Here is a 21,094-nt window from a genome sequence, read left to right on the forward strand (position 1 = left end):
CTGGATTTGTGTTCCTGTTTTATTTTGTAGAGTTCAGAGTTTTGTGTTACTTCCTGTCTTTGTGTGGTTTCCCGCCATCGTTAAGCGTCTGCCCCGCCCCTGATTGTTTGCACCTGTTCCCACTCACCTCTTGTCTAAATTGTCCTGTCTCCCCTGTCTTGTGCCAGTTTGTCTGGTCATATCCTCGTCATGTCATGTGCAAGTACTAGTGGTCGAAGAAGTGTGGTTTTTTCCAGAGAAGTTTGTTTATCCTCCTAGTGAGTGCTTTAAGTTAACTTAATATTCTGTTTTATTGAAGTAAAGTATTGTTTTTTGTGTCCGGAGTCGTGCGTTTGAGTCTTCCTTCCCTGTGTCCGAGTCGTAACACTCACTAGCTGCTCAGCAGCAGAACTTACAGGTTGTAAATGTACTGGCAGATGTTACATCGGTCCGTTTAGATGCTGGTGACATTACCCTTCAATACTACAAACAACACACTCTCTGACCATGATATGTTTGTACAATTAATTGTACAAATGGGATAACACTTTACAAAAAGTGATAGAAGTAGTTTTAAGAATGAGAAAGTCTAAACTCTACCTTCTTTCTCAGCTCCGCACAGCTGTCTAAACCCTCTTTGAAGATCGAGAAATATTATATCAAAATCAACTGGACACATTGTTCAGTTATGCTACACAGAGCCTTCAGTCATTTGATCCTTTCTTGAGTCCCCCGGGGATCAATGCTTGGAACCTTACTGCTTTTATTTTTGATGTTATCCTGATTTCAGCGTTAACTAAGATGCTGCAACAATATAAAGCAGGCTGCATTTGTAAAGGCCCATTCAGAGCAGCCATCTGCATGGGGCCTTAACAAGCCCTGTGCTGTGTGAGGATAAGCAATCGATTCCAAAAGTGGAGATTACCAGGAGCATATGACCGTCATGTTCACAATGAGTGGAGGCGAGAAGAATTTGGGTATTTGTGTGAGATCATAGATGTCCTTGCATACCATAGAAAAGGAGGATAATCTCTATTTAATGAAACAAAAGATAATCTCAGTTACAAGTACAGTATAGTGATATCCACATATACTAATCTTGGTTATCGAGTAGAAGCATATCTATGACAACTGTAATGTCATCATGAGAGTTAGGTAAGGTCAGCGTTTGTTAGTGTGGTACCCTCCATGTGAAGAAAAATAAATGATAAGAAGAGGTTAACAATACTCTGCAAACAATAGGCCGTATTTGGGGAAATTGAAAGAATAGGATGGATTTAACAAGAATGGTGTTTTGCAAAAATCTATTAAAAAGGAATAAAGGCGCACACGCCACCATCCTCATGTCGGAAGGGATGCAAATGTGTAAAGACGTGCAGAAGCTTCATCAGCCGTAGAGCCAAATTCAATTCTCTGCCAGCTTTATGAAAGCAATTTCTGTGCAACCTCATTGTGTAGAAGCAGTTTATTCCTGCATCCAAAGAGACAAAGAAAAAGAGGGTCTTTATTGTGGTGATACAAAGAAAACATATCAGACATGGGAGATAAAAGACAGACTATCATTATATGTATGCCGACAGCTACAACATCTATTCCAGCCTCATCCAACTTTTTTTTTTTTTATCCATAAAAAAGCAGCAATATTGCTGCTTTTTTATGGATAAAAAAAAATACAGGGTGCACAGAGCACGACTCCCTCACTTTACGGAGGTCGTCATACGGAAAGCTAGGAGTTCTGGGCTGTGCAGTCCAGGCATATTCAGTGATATCTGCACACGACTTCAACTCGGTCACATTCAGCCTCGAGCTCAGTCATGAGACTTTTTGAGAACATACAATTAAGCCAATTCACAAACCCAAAAGGGATACGGTAAAACATCTGTCACTAGTTAAATGTTTAAATATTTCATATATTAAAATACAGTCTACAATTCAGTGACCTCTGACTGATATACCAGTTAGTTTGGTCATTGTTTAGACTCAGTGGAAACTGTTGGATAGTGAAAATAAATGGCCTCAAAGCAATATGTTCCTTGAAAAGAAAACTGAATCTCCATAAGTGTATAACAGCAGTTACTTTTTGGGAGAAAGGCCAACTAATGTCGTGAGCTTCGGCCTCATTAGCAGCAGGACGTGAGCTCTGTTTAGGGACAGACTTGTTATGTATGCACATCCCAAACAGCCCTAAAAAAATCCTTGTTACACAAAGACAACTATGCAGCAGGGGCACACTGTAGCATCCAAAGCTCAGAAGCTCTTATCTACATATGAATAGTTGGCAAGATCCACTCATTAGCATTTTAATGGGATGATATGGAAAACATAAATAAACAAATATGCTTATTTAGACACATCTTGCATGCATTAAATGTAAAGACTGCCATGTTAGACCTTTGAACAAGCTGAGCATATGATAGAGGTTGAATTCATTCAAAAGCAGTGGGATTCAAGCCACCAGCTGTTTACGTCTTCGTCCTCCGCAATGTAAATACAAACCTTTGAACCTTTGCCTCACAATAGATAACTGCCAACCAAACACTGATGGGTCGGTTCTGCCTGGAGACTACGCATCTAATACATATGAAATAAAACACAAAAGAGAGCAAATCTATAATGAGCAGTGCAGGTGCAGTGACACAGAGATGTGTTTCTGCAGAGGGAAAATGAAAACTAGAAATTATGTACATGCATCAGAGAAGTAAAAGCCTACGATACTGCACAAAAAGTGGTACGGAAGTGATAATATGCTGATATGCAGTGGTGTATATATGAGGGCAATATGAGGTATATATGAGTCTCTAAATCTTTACCTTTCAAAAATAAATAATCTTGACCCATGACCCTTTAAAGCCGGTGAATTTCATCAGCTATAATATTCCCAAGAAACATTTTTCATTATAGTTTTCATTATATCTTCCTCAACCTCATCCTAATCCTCTTCACAAACATATTTATGACCTCAAAGAGCTTCTGTGTATTCCTCAGCTGAAGAGCCGAGCACATCGTCATGATGGAATCATGTGTGAGAGGAGAGGTTATCATCTTCACACACACACACACACACACACACACACACACACACACACACACACACACACACACACACACACACACACTCTTCCCTTCACAGGGTACACTGCAAGTAAACATCAAAAACAAGAGTGTGTCATAATAGAGGAACAGCAGGGGAGATGGAGTCAAAGACATTTTAAGGGAGTGAAACGTTGGGCTTTTAAAGTTTCTTCACAGACAGCACACCAGTTTTTTCGCCCTTTTTTCAAGCACAGTTGTTGAATGCAGAACAGTGATGATCAGTGCATTTCCTGGACCACGGCCCAATTTGTTTCTACTCGAGAAAGGTCAGACGAGATCTGAAACAGCTCCAAAACGAGGCGCATCTACTGGTTTAACTCTTTGCCTGGCACAGATAAACGTCTTCACACCCCTCAACAGGAGTCGGACAGTGACCCATCTGCCCCTTCATTCCCCATTTGGGCTCAAAAACACCTCCCCTCTGCCATGTATAACCATTAATTTACTGCCCCTTGAGCTGCACTGTCTATGGCTATTGATCCACCAGCGCTCCCAGCGTTAATTTAATACCCATGATTCGTTCTGTCATGAGGGAGCAGGAAGGGGGTATTGATTAACGTACAGTTGTGCTAAGGGCGCTGCTGCAGCACCACTCCACGACCAGGGGTCTAATTAACTTCCGAAGCTCTTACAGCACTGCATTCACATTTGTCCTGGCTCTGCTCTCTTTTACACTCAGCGTCTTTGCAGCTGTGCATTGACCACACTGAGACAGTATATGTGGTTCAGATCCCAGTGCGGCCATCGATAGTGAAGATATATGTACTGATACTGCTGGTGGGCAGTTCAAATGACATCAACCCAGTTTAATATAAACCCCTTTAGTACGTAGAAACGTTTTACTGTACAATTGCCAGTAGGATTTATTAACATCTAATACATTATAAAAAAGTACTGCAGCAAAGCATACATAAGAAAAAGTGTTTTTTTACTATAACATGTATGGAGGGACCAATATGTGCATAAAGAAGAACATTATGGGGACCGTTGTCATTCTGAAAAGTTGTATTCAATGTTGTATTCATTAAAATAGAACAAACCACCAGAGTTAAAACAGTATGACTAAAGCAATAGAGCAGGTCTGGAAAGTGTTTTTGTTGCTGTCAACATGCTTTTAAACATGTGTGAGTGTTGCTTAAATTATCCCCATGCTGAAATATTTTGTGACCAAACTATTGAAAGCTCTTCACCAAACTAATTGATTTCAGATATACAGTATGTGGCACAAAAGTACAACAGATGAAGCAGCGTTGATGTCGTTTGTTGCTGCTATGCTGCCACCCAGTGACTCTCTGAGGTAGTGATCCAGGTCACCCTAATATTTGCTGAGTAAACTGACAAGGGCAAAAATGAAGGCTTTTTATTGAACAAAATGTTTAGACACCATAAATCAACACGATCAACAGCAACATTTTTTTTTTTTTATTATTGTTTTTTTTAATAGTAGGAAAAATTCAACATATTAACTGAAATAAACATTCATTTTGGCAACGAGATTTGCAGATTTCCGTTTAACAAACACAGACATGAGAAATCCATCTCAATTTACAAACATATAGTTGTTTTGCATAAAGTCTGATCAGCACGGTCACAGTGTGTGAGTGTGAGAACACTGACGGTTTCACTGCAGACAGATCACCATGAAAACGCTTCAACTAACATAACAGCACTGAGTCACTCGTTTAAAATGTGCTTGTGTAACATAGAGAATATTTGAAAGAAGGGATGAGCAGGCTTGTTTCATGGAGCAAAGAGAGTTTTCAATCAGCAATCACAAACTGCAGCAGCTGACCTCACTGATTGAGAGGATCATCTGAAACTAACATCAGTGAAATCAGCAGTTCGGGTGACATGAAAACCAACATTGTCAGCACATGAACCATGGTTGCCCAACTTCTAAACAAGATCTAAACAATCTGTATTTAGTTCATAAAAGTCCAGTTACTAAAAAGTGTAAACAGTGACTCATATATATAGTTATACATGTAACATGTATCTTAAATTACATTTTTGGTTGTCAAATTCAATATAAATCATTTAAAAACAAAACATTTTCTTGAAAGGCACTTAACATTAACTTCCATGATGCTTCTCTTGTGAAGCCTCAGATTACTTATTCTTTACATGTTAGTTTCTTGCACAAGTAAGAAAACAAATACAAAACAGAAGTGACAGCATTTCCACCTTTAAATCATTACCGGGTGTAAAATGCATGCATCATTGTTGAGAAAGATGTATTAAACTGTTGCTTGCGTCATTTTAAAGTCATATTCGGGGGGTTTGAGCATTTTATAGTAGAGCATGTTTTCAGTACTTTGGATAAAAGGCACTCCTGAATGAAGATGTTTGATAAGCTACCTAGTAAGACCGAAAAAGGCCAAGAACGCAATGTAGGGCACAACATTTAGGACAATCTCTTCTGGTCAATTCCAGTTGAGGTAGTTCATCTACATCATATATTAACCCAAAGTGTACTCTTCCAACACGGACTAAACCTTTTTTTCCATAATTTAGATCTGGTACAATCTCACTTTAAACTCTTAGACGTTGAGACAGGAGGTCAATAATTTAAAAAGAAATCTCAAAGCTTGAGTTAAATAAATTATATATCAACCCATGTGAACTTTTTGGCTTCCTTCTCCGTCAGTGACTAACGGCAGGTTTTTGGGTCAATACAATATGATACTCTGAATGGAGAGTTGCCAGATAAGTGTCGTCATCCTCAAGATTATCTACCCTCATTAGCCCAATTCAGCTTTATGAAAGCAGATCAAAGGCTCCATTGATAATCTCTGAAACTCTTGCAAGTTGCCTGCTCCAAGATTAAATAAAAATAATGCGAAACGCATCGCTGAAAAATAATGTTAACTCATTCCTCAAAAAATGTACAGCAAATTGCATTGAAAAAAACCCTTCTAAATAGTGCATAGTGCAATGCAATAGTGCATTTCAGAGAAATGTACAATTAAAATGCTTGTATGTCTGTCATTTGAACATAAATGGTATTTGTCTGGTTCTGTTTTAGTTTTTATTTAAACTTCTCTGCTTATACGTGTTCAAGGTTTTCCACTTTATGTGAAGGATAGGCACTGGAAAGTTGAAATGCTAAAATTCCAACACAAACACCTAAGTGTCCCTGCATCTCCCTTCTTTTCAGGCAGGGATACCAGCTGTGTCCTGGTTCAGAGGCTGGATCCTAACATGTGCCGACTGCCTGAACCTGCTCCTCCACTCAGAGGTCAAAACTAATGATCCATTCAGGCATTCAACGTCAATCGTAAAGTCAAACATTTTTAAGTTTGTACCTTTGTACCATAAGTTTGTAATTTAAATGGATTCTGTTTCACAAGACAGACATCTACCAAACAGTGTTAAAGGGTAACAGTAAAATATATCTATTTAACCTTTGCTGTTGTGTCATGGAGGAGACTTTCCAACAGGACAGGCCTCTTCATCAAGGATTCAGCCTAATGTACTAAGCTAAAACAAAAGTCATTGTTTACTGATTAAACAACCAACAATCACTCATACCTAAATAAAATTAACCTTTAATTGGGGTCCAAAATCTCTGATCTCATGCATTATACACTTTGTATAAGGTACAAAAGATGTTTTCATGCTGTTGAAGTCAACTGCAGCTTGAGCTTTTAAAGTACTACAAATGTGCAGTGGATACAGTAAAGTAACTGTCCTTTGGTAAAACAAATAGCATAAAATCATAAGTTTATGATGAAACTTGTGTATGACAGTGTAAATACGGTTTATTCCACACAGGGTTCGGTATGTATAAACACACAGACATGGCCTGAGCTGTATTCCTGGTCATGCCACTGAAGTAAACAAGGTTTCAGAAGCCGGGTTGTCATGGTTTTGTTTTTCCGGCAGGGGATCATCATCATCCAGGTCTATTTTGGAAATCATAGCTGTTTTAATTCTCTGAGGGTTAGAGAAGGCAATATTTTAGAAACAAACCTTGTCTGGTCACCTCAGGCACAAACGGGAAAGAGGACAAAACATTTCAACTTATTTCAATAAGTGTTAGATATAGCCCCAGCTCTGCACGTAACACTCTAATATCTCCTGGTTTTAGCCACTGTTGTGATTGTATGCACGGCAATGTTGGTCTTTTGGTCCAGACAAAAAGAAATCTTATCATCTACTGAATCGATTGTCCCAGAGGATGAAGCCTACTGACTTAAATGTTTTATTTAAGTGCCACCATGAGGTTAACATTTTATTTTTTAAGGGAAATGTCTTGCCAACTATTGGATAAAAAACTCCGACGTGGTACACTCATGTCCCCCTCAGGATGAGTTGTTATAATTTTGATGATCCCATGACTTCCTGTAGCGCCACCACCGGGACAAAACTCTTATTTTTGTTCCATACTTTAGTTTGAGACCAAATAGCTTCACAACTATTAAAAAAATCACATCATCCTCAGCTATATATACACATTGTGTTTTGTGCGAGTTAACATATGTTGCATGCTAACACGGTAAACTTTATACCTGAAACATCAGTATGCTAGAATTGTATTTGTGAGCATGATGTTAAGGTTCAACTCAAAGCACTGCTGTGTCTTACAGAGCCGCTAGCAAGGCTTCAAACATTCAGTCTTGTTTAACCTTGGACGGCGGAGAAGCATCTGAAGAGCGAAACACATGCTTCATCCATTTGTCTGAATAATGACTCTTGCACTTACCTGAAGAAGTGAGCCTTTGTTGCTATAGATCTCTTGAATGGCTCCAAGTGGGATCCACACAATGGATAACAGAGAGACGCCCCAGCCCAGACCTTCAGCCCACCCTGGGTAGGAGTACTTCCCGTAGTGAGCAGGAGTGTACTGGACGATGCTGGAGATCAGTATACACTATGTAGGGAAAAGGATAGTCTTAAAACTATTCTAAATAACTGATTAATTATTAATGTTATTTTACAGATAATCTTTTTTAAAACTCACCAGCACCAGTAGCGGACATAGCAGCCACCAACAGAGACGAAAGTAGATGTTTGGAGTATTTCCCTGCATCCTCTTGATCATTAAGCAGATACGTGGGACACCTGATGGACAAAGAGCTGATTAAACAACTTCCTTCTAATGCGGATATGAAAGATTTTTACAATTCAGTTTAAGAATTAACCAGCCACAGCAAATCGTGGTTGGCTTAGAAATCTAAAACCATAAAAAGGGAGATCTGGGTTTGAACTCATGTGTGGATCTTACCAAAGATCCAGCAGACCGCGACAACTTCAAAGAAAGCCAGGAAGACGAGGGAAACCACAGCCGTGTAGTGGTCCATCAGCTGAAACACATAGACACCTCCCTGTGCAGGAAGGAGAAGAAAGAGAGAGAGAGAGAGAGAGAGAGAGAGAGAGAGAGAGAGAGAGAGAGAGAGAGAGAGAGAGAGAGAGAGAGAGAGACACAACTTTCACAGGTGATACAACTGTTACCACATGTAGGCTACCAAATATCCTCAGATGTGTTTCTCTGAGAAGTAACAGAGTATTGCTATTTCATACTGTACCTTGGTTATATGAGGGATCCCCAGGGCAAAGCCAACGATGCACACAGCCAGGGTCAGCAGCTCTTCTCTCTTTAGGAAACGCAGAACTTGGGGGCCAAACTCGTCTTTAATGAACGTTATAGCCACTTCAACTGTGGCAAACTGTGGCACACAGAAAAACACCAAAAGATTAGTTTGGGGTGAAATTATGAGGCTGTGCAAAGAGCTGGTTAACCACAACAGAGATGTGCGTGAAAGGGGTAAAAACATGTTAGTTGTTAACGACAAACATCTTTTAGGAAAGAGCTAAATGAATGTGATATTAATCACCTAAAGATTGCAGATTATACTGTAACTTAACTTTACTTGAACCAATATGTAGACTGACAATTTTAAATACAACATAAACGTATCGGCTACATCAGTCATTAGCTCTTCAGATCTTAAAAAGAAGTAAAATAGTTTAATGTCCCAGTAAGAAATACTGGGACATGTAATGGTCATTTTTTCATACTGTCTTATTTTTCATATGCTCATCTAAGATGTGTCCTACTTAGAGATTGAGACCAGTGTCATGTCACCTTGACATTCTTGTATCTCTTGTATCAGCTAGATGTGCGCTGGTGCACAGACGATTGTCTGTAAACATAGCCACCCACTTGGTGACTTATATAGTCTAATTGTATTCTGTTCTTTGAACTTCAGGACAGACTGTTGAACTTCATTGTAGACTGTTTGAACGTCACGACAGACCGTTTGACACTTTTGTTGTTCCATTCCTGCAGGAATAAAGAGCTCACTTCTTTAACCAACTATCTTTATTTCAGTATAGTAGATTAGATAGATTAGATAGATAGATTTACTTCTCACCAGTTTGTATCGGCTGAATACCACGACAGAAAAGAGTCTGATACGTTTAGCCGCACTTCAATTATTTCGACCACACAAACATCCTAAATTGTAAGTGAGTAATCTTTTCCATGTCCATGGTCAAACGGTGGAGATGGTTGGCTAAACAGAGAAATGTTCAGCCTGAATCTCTTTTGTAGTTGTTTTGACTACATTAGTTGAGTAATTAAATGTTTTGTTCCATTTCATGAGTTGCCTTCCTCCTTAAAAACTAAAGTCAGGTCACTGTGTTTACATGAGTGTGTTAGAGATGTTTACCTGGCTGTCTAGGCCCAGACACAGCAGCATGAAGAAGAACAGAGGGGCCCACAGCTGATAGATGGGCATAGTGGAGAGGACTTCAGGGTACACAACAAACACCAAACCAGGACCTGAAACATGATACAGTAAAGGTGTTGTTAGTAGGTCTACTGTAAGATGCAAATGTAACAAATATGCACAAATTGCAAGATGTGCAAGAATTACACTTGATGTGCTGGCAGACGGTCTTAGTTATCTTTGGACAGAGCCAGGATATCTGTAGCCCTCAGTTTTATGCTCAGCTAAGCTGCTTCTGGCTTCAGCTAAATATTTATTTTGCAAGCACGTTTCTCAAAATGTCAAATTATTCCTAAAAAAAAAAGTGAAACTGCTATTGAACATCGAAAGAAGCTGCAGTTTATTCTGCGGATCAATGAAGTCTTATTTTTTTTTTTCAATTGCAGCTGCGGTTTAGCTTAAACTCAGGCATTGTTTTGGTGAAAAAACGGAACAAAATGCTACTAGAGGTCACTATATGTGGAACTAAAGATTGTACACAACAATGTATGTTGCAAAGTGATGATCATGACCTCTTCACAACCTCTCCTTTTTTCCAGTTCCTGGTTGAAGAAGCTTACTGGGATGTTGTAAGTCTAGTTCCTTTAGGCTTGGGGCCAGACATGAGGTGTTAAGAGCACCATGGGGTACTATTTCATTGAAGGACAATACTTTGTTCCACTCCATGGTTATAAAGAATGAATAATGGCGTGAGTTACCACTACCGGGGGAAGATTCAGTACAGGTGAATTTTACCTTGTAAATAATCTACCCAGAGAATTTCATCACTCTTAAAACACAGTTTAGAAAATGTTTGATTTGTTCCGTTTATAACCAGATAGACACAATGCAATGTTATTGTTACAGTGCGATAGTGTGATTGCAGGTTGTAATCCTCTATGTGCAGTGTGACTCCGTGTCCTGAAACTCAAACACTGAGATGATTTAGAGGTATTGCTTTTCAAAACATGCAGGAGGAATACAGAAAATACATTGATTGGTCTACACACTCATATGTAACATTACTCTTTTGAAGAAAGTGCCACCAATGATCAGCAAAACATGTTTTCGGGACATTCAGATCAAGTAGTCTTAATTTGACAGAGCAATTAGAGCGGACAGGGAAACAGTGTTTTGATCACCTCACAGGACCCGTATCTGACCCAAGGGCTGAACACAAGTTGCCTCTGTTTTTAATAATGCATTGCTTAACAGACAAAGCTCCTGCTCCGATGCTATCTGAGCATTCGGTTACTGAAGCCAAGACACCCTCCACTTTTTTTTGTATGTGGTTTAAAGTGCTTTTTGTTTTTTTCATTCAGGTAACCTAAAATCCTCTTACATCTTGAAATCTTTTGTTTACCCAGGAGAATGAAAAGAAAACAGAGGCTGGGATGTATTTGTGTGTCCACCTGTATTTCTGCAACACCCTGACATAATTTTATCTTTCCAGGCTTGATGCTTACCATCTGTAGCTATGTTGTCCACTGGGAGGTTATGTATATGAGCCATGTAGCCAATCGCTGAGAAGATTACAAAGCCAGCCAGGATACTAGTGAATGAGTTGGTAAATGATACAATTAAAGCATCCCTGGGAAAGAAAGAAAAAACAAATGTCAGCGTGATGTCTCGCACTGCTCCTTAGGGCATGTTTTATCTTTGTTTCATTCATTCATTCATCATTCAATTCTCATTTCAAATACTTTACTTCCTGCCACGGTCTATCCTGATTAGTTCCACCTGTCTCTCATTGTCTTTCCCTCTCGAGTGTATTCAGTCTGCGTGTTACTCTTTCTCAGTGCCAGTTTGTTTGTGTACCCAGTGTCAAGAGCCTTTTTACTAATGTCTAATTTGGTGTTTTTTGTTCTCTGCTTTGTTTTACATGGATCTTACATTTGTCTTCAACACAAGTTAAGAAGTTAAGAACTTTTCTGATCAAGAGTCAAGCAATTGAATCCCCTCGCCAGTTCTTCCTCCAGTCGTCACAGTTAGTGCAGTTACAGTATCCAAGAAACAAAAGGTACAAGATTATGTATTATTATTATCAGGTTTTTGTACCGGATAAACAAGCTTTCAGTTTGGCAGAAATGATTGTAACGATTAAACCGTCTCTGGTAGATAGGCAATTTAGGGTTTGTGGTATGTTTTCTACATCCCACAGAGAAGCTTAGGCCCTCATATACTGTAAAAGTACACCCTTCTTGTTCTAAATGAAACTAGTAATTCTTAATTTCCTGTCAAACTTTCTCCATTTCTCCCTGGTCTGCACTGTGGTACCGAGTCTAGAAGACAGGGTTCATTTCACTTCCCTGCAGGATGGGACTAATCTTTCTAGAGAGCAGCTGAAGCGTATAGCCACGGCAAATGTAGAAAGAAATGACCAAAAATGGAGCTTTTTTTCATAAACAATTTGTCCTTTGTTCCTCTGCTGCTGTGAGCAAAACGGCTGCATGGAAACTGCTCTCACAGCGCAAACAACTGAGAGCACTGCTGTTCAACTCACAGCACACGGTGGCGTTTATAGTGGATGGTCTTGGAGTAATTTGTGGAAAAGGGTAACTGTATTTACATTTTCAGTTGTGTTTTTCTGTGTTAGGCGCTCTAATATGTATACTGAGGGAACCGATATGAAACCAACACAACTGCACATTGATGAGATATTCATAATCAAAGACACAGTACAGCTCCTCCAAACAGAGAGCATTACATCTTTACCTGAGAACGTTGTTGTTGAACTTGTTGTAACTAGCCATTGAAATCATGGAGCCAAATGCTATTCCAATGGAGTTAAACACCTGGGCAGCAGCATTTACCCAAACCTATGATGGAAATAAAGGAGAGCATGAGGATTAACTTCAGTGTAGTTTCATCAAATGTAATATACTAAAGGCCCTGGAGACCTTTTTACTGAATCAGTTTGAACTTCATCTTTAAAAAAATGCATTTTATTGTACTTTTATTAATGCATATATAATGTTAGAGAGCAATCTGAAATCCCACTTTAAATAGGTGTGTTATGTCATTTTACATTCAAACCTAAATTGGACTTTTCTCACCTCCGTAAGTATCCAGTTTACTTGTTCTTGTATTATTATCAGATTGTTCGGAGAGATTTGACGCTCTGCTCTGTATCTAGTTTAACTTTGTGTAAAAAAAAATTATTCTGGCAGCTGTCCCTAAAATCTCAGAAGCTAAATCTTACTTTTGTAAGATCTCCTGAGTAATAAGCTGTTCATTGAGTCCCTGTCAGTTCTGGCTTTAGCTGAGCTTGAAGCAAAAGACTCTCTGACATATACATTTGATACTGTATGATATAATAATTAATGTTTCACTCATTCATTAACAGAGTCTCACCTTCACTTGAAACAGTTTGCTCCAGACAGGTGTCACAAAGTAGAGGATACCATTCTTAGCTCCAGGAAGCTGCACATTGTTAATAAGCAGGGCAAACAGAATGAAGTACGGAAATACGGCGGTGAAATACACAACCTGTGTGACACAAACAGGGCGAAGCAGAAATTGATCAATGTGTGGGTTTGTTGTGTAGGTGCAGTTGCAACAAAACAAAACAGTTGCAACAATTGTTTTCAGTGACACCTGTGCAACAAAGTATCCTTGTAAAACTTGTAAAATAACAGACACGTAACATAGGAAATGGTGCAAACACTTTTCAGAGTAACTTATTGCTTTAGATGTCATTGTGAGAACAAGAAAATGACCTACAGACGATAGACTATAAATTATATCCCTGTAATGAACACCCTGCATATAAACATCCGTGTCTATACCTCAACATTGCTGAATTACAAACATTAACTTTGTCAAAACATCAAGAGGACAGAAGGTTTTCAAACCATTTAAAAAATACATACACCGACACAACATTAGGCATAATCACCACCATGCATAAACACAATTTCTGACCTTGCCAGTGGACCTGACTCCTTTAAATATGCATAAATACACAATGACCCAGGAAATAATGAGATAGCCAAAGAGTTCCCAGCGAATGCCACCAATGTCTTCAATGCCACTAGTTTTCTGCAGAAGTCTGTGACTGGGGGGGAGGGGGGGGGGGAGAAAAGAAAAAGTGTGTAAATACAAATAGAATATTGTATCCTCAAAATGTCAACTTAAGGAAAACTTAAAGATATTTAGTATTTCTCAAGAGTTTAACAATAAAGTCTGCTTCATCAGGACTGTTTGGTTGAGGTTTTGTCAGATTGAGTTGACAAACAAACCTACAATCCAGATTGGTGAACAAACATCTGTGACATTTTTCTATCTTAGCCTCACACACTTCTGACCAGTGAGAAGAACACACACAAAAACAAACAACATATATCTCTCATGTGAAAAAAAACAAAAACTTTAAGGATAGTAAGTCCATAGTAAGAAGAGGATTATTAAGAATATAGGTTTTCAATATGAATCTAGAGAAAATCCATCATACTACCCGAGGAACAGTGAAGTTCTTTGAGAAACCTAATTCAGTAATCTCTGAGTAGCTTTATTTTATCCTATTTACTTATTTCTATTATTTCTCAACTTACTTTTTCTGTTCTGGTATAATAAAGATATTTCTCTGTATTGTTGTCTTTTAACTTTATTTATCCATAATTGAGAACAAATCTTCTGTGGTCAGCTGTGTGTTTGTTTTTGTGCAGATGGATGCGTTTCCCTGAACACTTACTGTTGTATTCATTATTAACAATCAATATAAGGTTTTCAGGGCCTTTAATAAAAACACAGATGTTATTGATGGCTGTCTCCTCCAGTAAGTGTAAATAACAGCTGGAGTATTTCCCTAAATAATGTAAATATATGCTAGAAAAGAGTATATGCAGTACTCAAAGAACTGTTGGCTGGAAGACTGCAGGAGGCTGGTGTTGCCGGGGAAACCACTGGAACAGTTTTCGACGGCGTTCCAGGTGTTGTTGCACGAAGTCCACGGGAGGGTCGCTTGGAACGAGTTGAAGAAATAAAACAGTGCCCAGCTCATGAGCACATTGTAGTACGTGGAGAACACGAAGGAGATAACAACAGTGGCCAGGCCAACACCTGCAGAGTGACACGTAGAGAGGGAGGACACGAAGTGAGAGAAGGCTCCGCAGAAACTATGACATCTGTGGGGAAGAAGTTGTACACTTTACTTCTTGAAACTGTTCAAAACAATATCTTTCATACTCCATATTTGGGTCCAGGATTAAAGTTATGAAGTCTACAGCTCACATTAAGATACACGGCAGAGAAGAGCCATAAGGCTATCGCACGTTAATCTCTGGTCATCTGTGGCCAAGATGAAGTCAAGCAAACTCGGCCACGAATAAAAGGCATTCCTAGAGTCGTGGATTAGAAATTCCACGGTGTCATTTTGCCCTGTGAATATAACAGGCTCTTGATCAAATGGGTAAAGGTGAGATCAACGCCCTCCAACAGATTATATTATTTAGTCTTTTAACATTTGTGGTTCTGAGCCGATTTCAGTTTGGGGTGTGTGTCTGTGTGTACCATAGGTGTGTTGCTATTTTTTTCATTTTGTCCCCCCCTTAAGAGAATTCAGAGCAATGACTCAGCTAAAGAGTTTATGTCTATGTCTTCTGGAAAACTGGAAATTAAAGACTACTATCTAACATAACAAAAACTGTTTTATTTTCTGATATCAGACTTTCTAGCAATAGTTTTACAAAAAATGCTTATTTACTGACTTGCTGAGAGTTAAATGAAAAGATCGATACCACTCTCTCCTGTATGGTAAATATGTAACTAGCGCTAGCAGCAGGTTTATTTAGCTCAGACAGGACAGAGCCAGGCTCGCCCTTTCCACCCGTTTCTAAAGATAACAAAATCTGCCTACCAGCACCTTAAAAGCTCGCTAATCAACATATGGGATCTCGTTTCTTATTTCCATACACAAAGAGAAATGTAAAAGGGACAATTTGCCGTTTTTACAGGTGGCCGGACTATTTCTACTCTATTACTGAACTATCAGTTCTGAGTATCAGCTGTCTGCCAGGCAACTGGTCCTGGCCAAGACAGATAACACATAACACCCTGTAACGGCTAATGGTCATTCTTACACTTCATGTTTTTGAACGGAGCCACACTAGCTGTTGCCCTTGCAGACTTTTTGTTTATCTTATCTGACTGCTAGTTCCATCTACATATTTACCATACTGGGGTAGAGTGACATTGCTCTTCTCATCTACACTTCGAAAAGTGTCAAACTATTCATTTTTCTATTGCATCATGTTATCATTGCCATCATTGTTATCGTTGTCATTTGAGAATGAGAGATAAAAGTTTTCTAACTAATTATATAAAAACTTTGCTTCCTAAAAACAATATTCTCCTGGGTGTAGACTGGAATGCCATGCTCCACTGGATCCACTGTCAATACCTGGTAAAATAGAAGAAGAGGCGACTGAAAAACAACTCTGTGTCATCATAATGACAGAACCAGAGAAACCCTCTCTGAGCTCCAGGATCAGCTAGAACCACTTTGTACGGTCCATGCTAAGCACTCCTTATTTTGTTATGGCCTGTTTGCCTCATTCGCTCTAACATCTAGCTTACATGGCTGACTGCTCCACTGGTACACCAGACACACTCCAAATGGTGAAGTCATTCAAACTTCCAAAACATAACATTTTGCTGGACCCAAAAACAAGGGAGAGGTGAAAAGATGGAGGGATTCAGTTAGAGCTATCCTCTTCTGTCTCTTCTTTACTAGTTTATTGCCCTGTCATGCCTTACCTGTCCACTATATGCCCTCACTGAGACAAATGAGACAAAAGTAGTGGCAAAAAATTATAACCAATCATACATTTTAATGCTGTGACTAAGCATACTGCAGTAACATAGACACATGCATATCAGTTCATTTGAGCTAACTATTTTTGGGCATGTAAATCAGGGATCACAGGTACATCACAGCTAATTACAGTGAGTTGCACATGGAAATCATTCAAAAGAACATACAGAAAGAAACTACCTACTTTTGGCCCTTGTTTAGGACAGAGCATTAACCAGGAAGAAATGAGCGATAAATCAAGTGAAGGACCCAAACGTTTTGATCGGGTAGATAATCTCTGTCTTTAAGGAGATACAAAAACTACGGAGAAAAATCTTAAGTTAGAACAAGACATATAGCATTTTCAGAATTATTGATTGTTGATGGCTGGGCTCTTGTTTGATCTGCCAGGTGACTGGCAGTGCTCTCCAGGTCCGCACGTTTCACTTCATTCAAATGTTTGATTTTCAATTTTGGAAATACCTCCTGGCTTGTATAATTTTAAGCTTTTAAAACAAACAACCAATTAAATTGATCCACATGATTTGGCCAGATTCTTATAATTTGTTTGGAGAATTGATTCAGTTAACCATATTTGAGTCAATTATCATTCAGATAAAGAACATTTTAGGATATTCAGTTCATGGTTCAGGTGATTATATTAGTTCTTTCATACTGATGTTCAATCTTCAATTCCAGAGGACGAACAATTAGAATTTCACGATAGAGAGGTAAAAAAAGACAGGGATTACAGCAGTGATTGAAATGTTCGCTAGACAAGTTCCCATCCATCAACATGTGAAAACAATCCATTAATCAGACAGTAAAGGGAAGATTTCATTTTTTAAAGTTTTTAAAAAAGCACTCTGATGTAGCACAGTCCCCTAAACTGATCATGTTAATAACTTAAAATGCTAAAAGAAAATATTTAGCCGATCCAGAGCTGCATTGAATACAGAGACAGATCAGTTTGTCATGTGCCAGATACTTTCACTCAATTAAGTTGAAAATGTTCATAAAAAAAAATAAGAAATAATTTTTAAAACATTCCTGGTTTCACAGTAATAAATAAATAAAATCACTGTGATTTGACACATAACTTTCTTTCAGTGAAATCTGGTTTTGTTTCTGAGATATCCAAAGAAAGAGAAACACAATCCGGACCTAAAATAGCTAGTCAATAACAAACTACCGACACCCAGCCGAGAATGCAATAACATGTTTACCCAACTGTTTAGGTTGTACCATTGCCAATAATAATTCTGGATGTAGCACCTAAATTGTTTTTTCTTATTTGAAACTAATGAACTTGCAAGATTCCCACTGTTCTGATTTGGTATCCTCATGGTTGTTTGCACTTATTGACTGCAGCGCTTATTTCTTGTTTCCTAATCTATTTTCACCTAACATGTTGTTTCTCAAACATTTGTACCTATTCTGTCCAAGTTGTCAATTCTTTTATTTTCACTTTTTGTTTCAAATATTAAATACATAGAAATGTGTCAGCCTCTCATGAAATGATCTGGATTAGTTAATAAGACCACATTGTTATACCATTCATAAATTTGATGCCTTGTCCTCTCCAGGAATAATCTAGTACAAAAACGTGGAGTTCATTGTTTAGATGCTGCATTGATCAACTGGGATTTCTGGGATTGACGGTTAATCATTTACTTTTATGGGCCGTAATTTGTTAAACAATGGATTGTAGTAAAAAAAAAAAATGGAAACAACTATACAAAGAAATTATGAATAGTATGGATTGCAGGAACAACCTGATTTTACGAGAGGTTTTCTAAAAAAGGTAAGAGAGGATACGTTTATCTTGGAAACACTGGATAAAGACTAACATGTAAAAAAATGTTTTAATTATCTATTGTTTTGTATATATACTTCAATAGCCAAGTCTCTTTGCAAGACTGTCCCCAAAATTGTGAAAATGAAGAAAAATTCATCAGATGTTCATCCCCTCACATGAGAGAAGCCTTTGGCCTGGAGAGTCACTCACCTTTGAGCAAGGGACAGATTTTGGCGAGAGCATGCACTGGCCCTAAACGAGTGTACTGCCCAATAGAAAACTCCATGTAGAGCAGAGGAATGCCACACAGGAGCACCATGGTGAGATAAGGGATCAGGAATGCACCTGGATCAGATAAACAGAAAGAGAACGTTGGTGGCCGATTATGTTAAGTATGTATGATGGTGCCTTGCGAGACATATGATGTGGTAGCTGCTGTGTCACTGTGATAAAGCGTTCGGTATAAAAGGTTTCTAATTAGATCAAAAGATTGATGTATTATATATAACACATCCTTAGACGGTCTATTCTATTCTCTATACTCATATCATAATAACTGTCATTAATGTATTACTTATTTTTATTAACAACTGCAGGCTTACTGGTCTACACGCACACCTTGAAATAAACCACAAAGCTTACATCAATTCTGTGAAAAAGCTATCAAGTGCTGAAGTTTAATAACAACCACACTGTATGATGAGCTGAATTGTGCTGAGTCATTCTAGGTTGCAATACAGATGATGTTGTTACATGACACCATGTGAGAGACAACATTTACTTTTATATTGTGACTGTAGAATGATTGTTAATTAACATACAGTTACCAAATCTCTAACATCCCGACTGCCAGTGTGTGTTTGGTATTTTTATCCATCAGCTGAAGAGAACATTTTACCTCAACGTAAAATGTGGCTAATTCAGTTTTTAATAGTGGATCCATTTCACTCCATTGGTAAAATTAGCAGAAGGTGTGAATGTCTCTGTGAATGTGTCTTAGCAGACAGACTTGGCAACCTGTGCAACCTGTGCAGGGTTACCTTGCCTCCTATTGTTCAACAAACTAAAAACCTCAATAACGTGAATGGTTTAAACAGAATGGATGGATGCGTGGATGACTAAATACTTTAAATATGAATTCCTTTAAGGGTATGAAAAATAAACAGTTAATTGACACATGTGATTCCATTTTAATTTAAAAAGGAAAAGTGTGTTGGTGATAGACTTGCTATCCAGCACCACTAATGAATCTTTCCTCAGTCTTACTGTTGTTATAACCCTTAATTTAATTTCAATTTGTCTTGTTATTATTTGTTATGGAGATGTTTATTGGGAAGGCGACTGTCAGGTATAGATCGTGTGCATGTGACGTCACGCTTACGTCCCAACCCGTAAATCAGCCATGTTGGATGATGTACACAACCAAGACGGCGGCCGTTCACGTGTGAGTTGCTGCAACGCTTCGTAATTTTCTTTGTATTTAAACGTCTAAGATTCAAAGAAAATGCCAACCTTGTGCGCAGTGTATAATTGTGGTCATGACGCTTCTCGTGACCCAGAGAAACGGTTCTTTAGATTTCCTAAAATCATCACAAACAACGATCCACAGAAGAGGGATGAATTACTGTCTACTGAACGCAGTAAGGTGGTTTAGCAACATAACTCCTGAGGATTTAACAGAAGAAAAAGCACAATTCACCCGTGTGTGTGTGTGGCGTCCACTTTATACCTGGTATGTCACACAGTTTTGTCACGTGTTTATACACTATCTATTGGCAGAAATGTGCTACTACAAAAAATCTGAGTCCTGAGGTGATTGGATAAATGTCTGTCATTTTATAACATCCCCCCCTCCCCCTTTTTTTTTACTGCAATAACTTTCTTAACTGTTTATGTCAGTTAGCTATAGCTTTAGTTTCATGTGTGTAATGTGTAGGCTATGGTAATGTCAGGAGTTAACACATAGTGTTGGGGGCTAACACACATTAGATGTTATGTGTCTATGTACACAGCTCTTACGTTGGTTTTGGAATTTGCAATAAATCCAAAATCGTCAGTCAAGTGTCAGACCATCTTTCGGAAGGATATGCTACATCCTAGGAAAGTCTTACCTCCACCGCTGCTGTAACACAGGTAGGGGAACCTCCAGACATTGCCCAGTCCCACCGCGTACCCCACCGATGCCAGGATGAACTCCAGCCGCCCACTCCATGTGGGTCTCTGCGCCTGTGCATCCACACTCTTCTCGGCGATTACTTTGAAATCTAAGGGTTTCAGAGCATAATCTTTCTCATCAGAGGGTCTCTCTAAATGTTCGGCAACGACCTCCATCGTGGCTTATTAGCGATGAGAATAACAGTGATGGTTTTTTCATATCACATCATCCTACATCCGGAAAAAAAACAAATCCCGTAAAAATGTGACACATTGTATTGATTCCGTTCAATGAGCCCAGAGTAAATGGTCCCCAGGTTTTAAAAGAAAAGTCCTAACGATCAGACAATTAACTCCCTGAGTGTCTGGTTAATGAATAATGATTCGCGATGTTCAATGAAAGCTTGTAATATCAGCCATTTAGTCAGTAAGGGTAGCCTACAACACAAAGACCGGCAACATGCACGTGTAAAGCCCACCGCGTTGTTCCTCATTCAACTCAGTCTTGTGTTATGTGACATAAGTGCAGATGTCTTTTTCCATCCTCAAGTTAGCGATTTTAAG

General features: G+C 38.7%; 1 protein-coding gene across 1 annotated transcript; it reads right to left on the bottom strand.

Annotated features, from left to right (window-relative positions):
* Nucleotides 1-4,417: 4,417 nt before the first annotated feature.
* On the bottom strand, nt 4,418-21,094 carry LOC115014118 (sodium- and chloride-dependent GABA transporter 1). Its single transcript, XM_029440774.1, has 13 exons — nt 20,488-21,094; nt 18,587-18,721; nt 14,636-14,846; nt 13,710-13,842; nt 13,140-13,274; nt 12,501-12,604; nt 11,252-11,376; nt 9,747-9,859; nt 8,601-8,741; nt 8,300-8,399; nt 8,036-8,136; nt 7,778-7,945; nt 4,418-7,008 (listed from the first exon to the last, which is right to left on the bottom strand). The coding sequence occupies exons 1-13, from the start codon at nt 20,705-20,707 to the stop codon at nt 6,895-6,897; spliced, it is 1,800 nt and encodes a 599-aa protein (XP_029296634.1). The 5' UTR covers nt 20,708-21,094; the 3' UTR covers nt 4,418-6,894.

The sequence above is a fragment of the Cottoperca gobio genome, chromosome 9 (assembly GCF_900634415.1).
Source record: "Cottoperca gobio chromosome 9, fCotGob3.1, whole genome shotgun sequence".
Taxonomy (NCBI): domain Eukaryota; kingdom Metazoa; phylum Chordata; class Actinopteri; order Perciformes; family Bovichtidae; genus Cottoperca; species Cottoperca gobio.

Bases quoted from the DNA above. Each gene is read 5' to 3' on its own strand.
- LOC115014118 (XM_029440774.1), bottom strand. From the start codon at position 20,707: ATGGAGGTCGTTGCCGAACATTTAGAGAGACCCTCTGATGAGAAAGAT. The intron at 12,605-13,139 runs GTGAGACTCTGT...TTTCCATCATAG, and splicing joins GCAAACTGTTTCAAGTGAAG to GTTTGGGTAAATGCTGCTGC. The intron at 7,946-8,035 runs GTGAGTTTTAAA...TTCCCTACATAG, and splicing joins TATGTCCGCTACTGGTGCTG to TGTATACTGATCTCCAGCAT.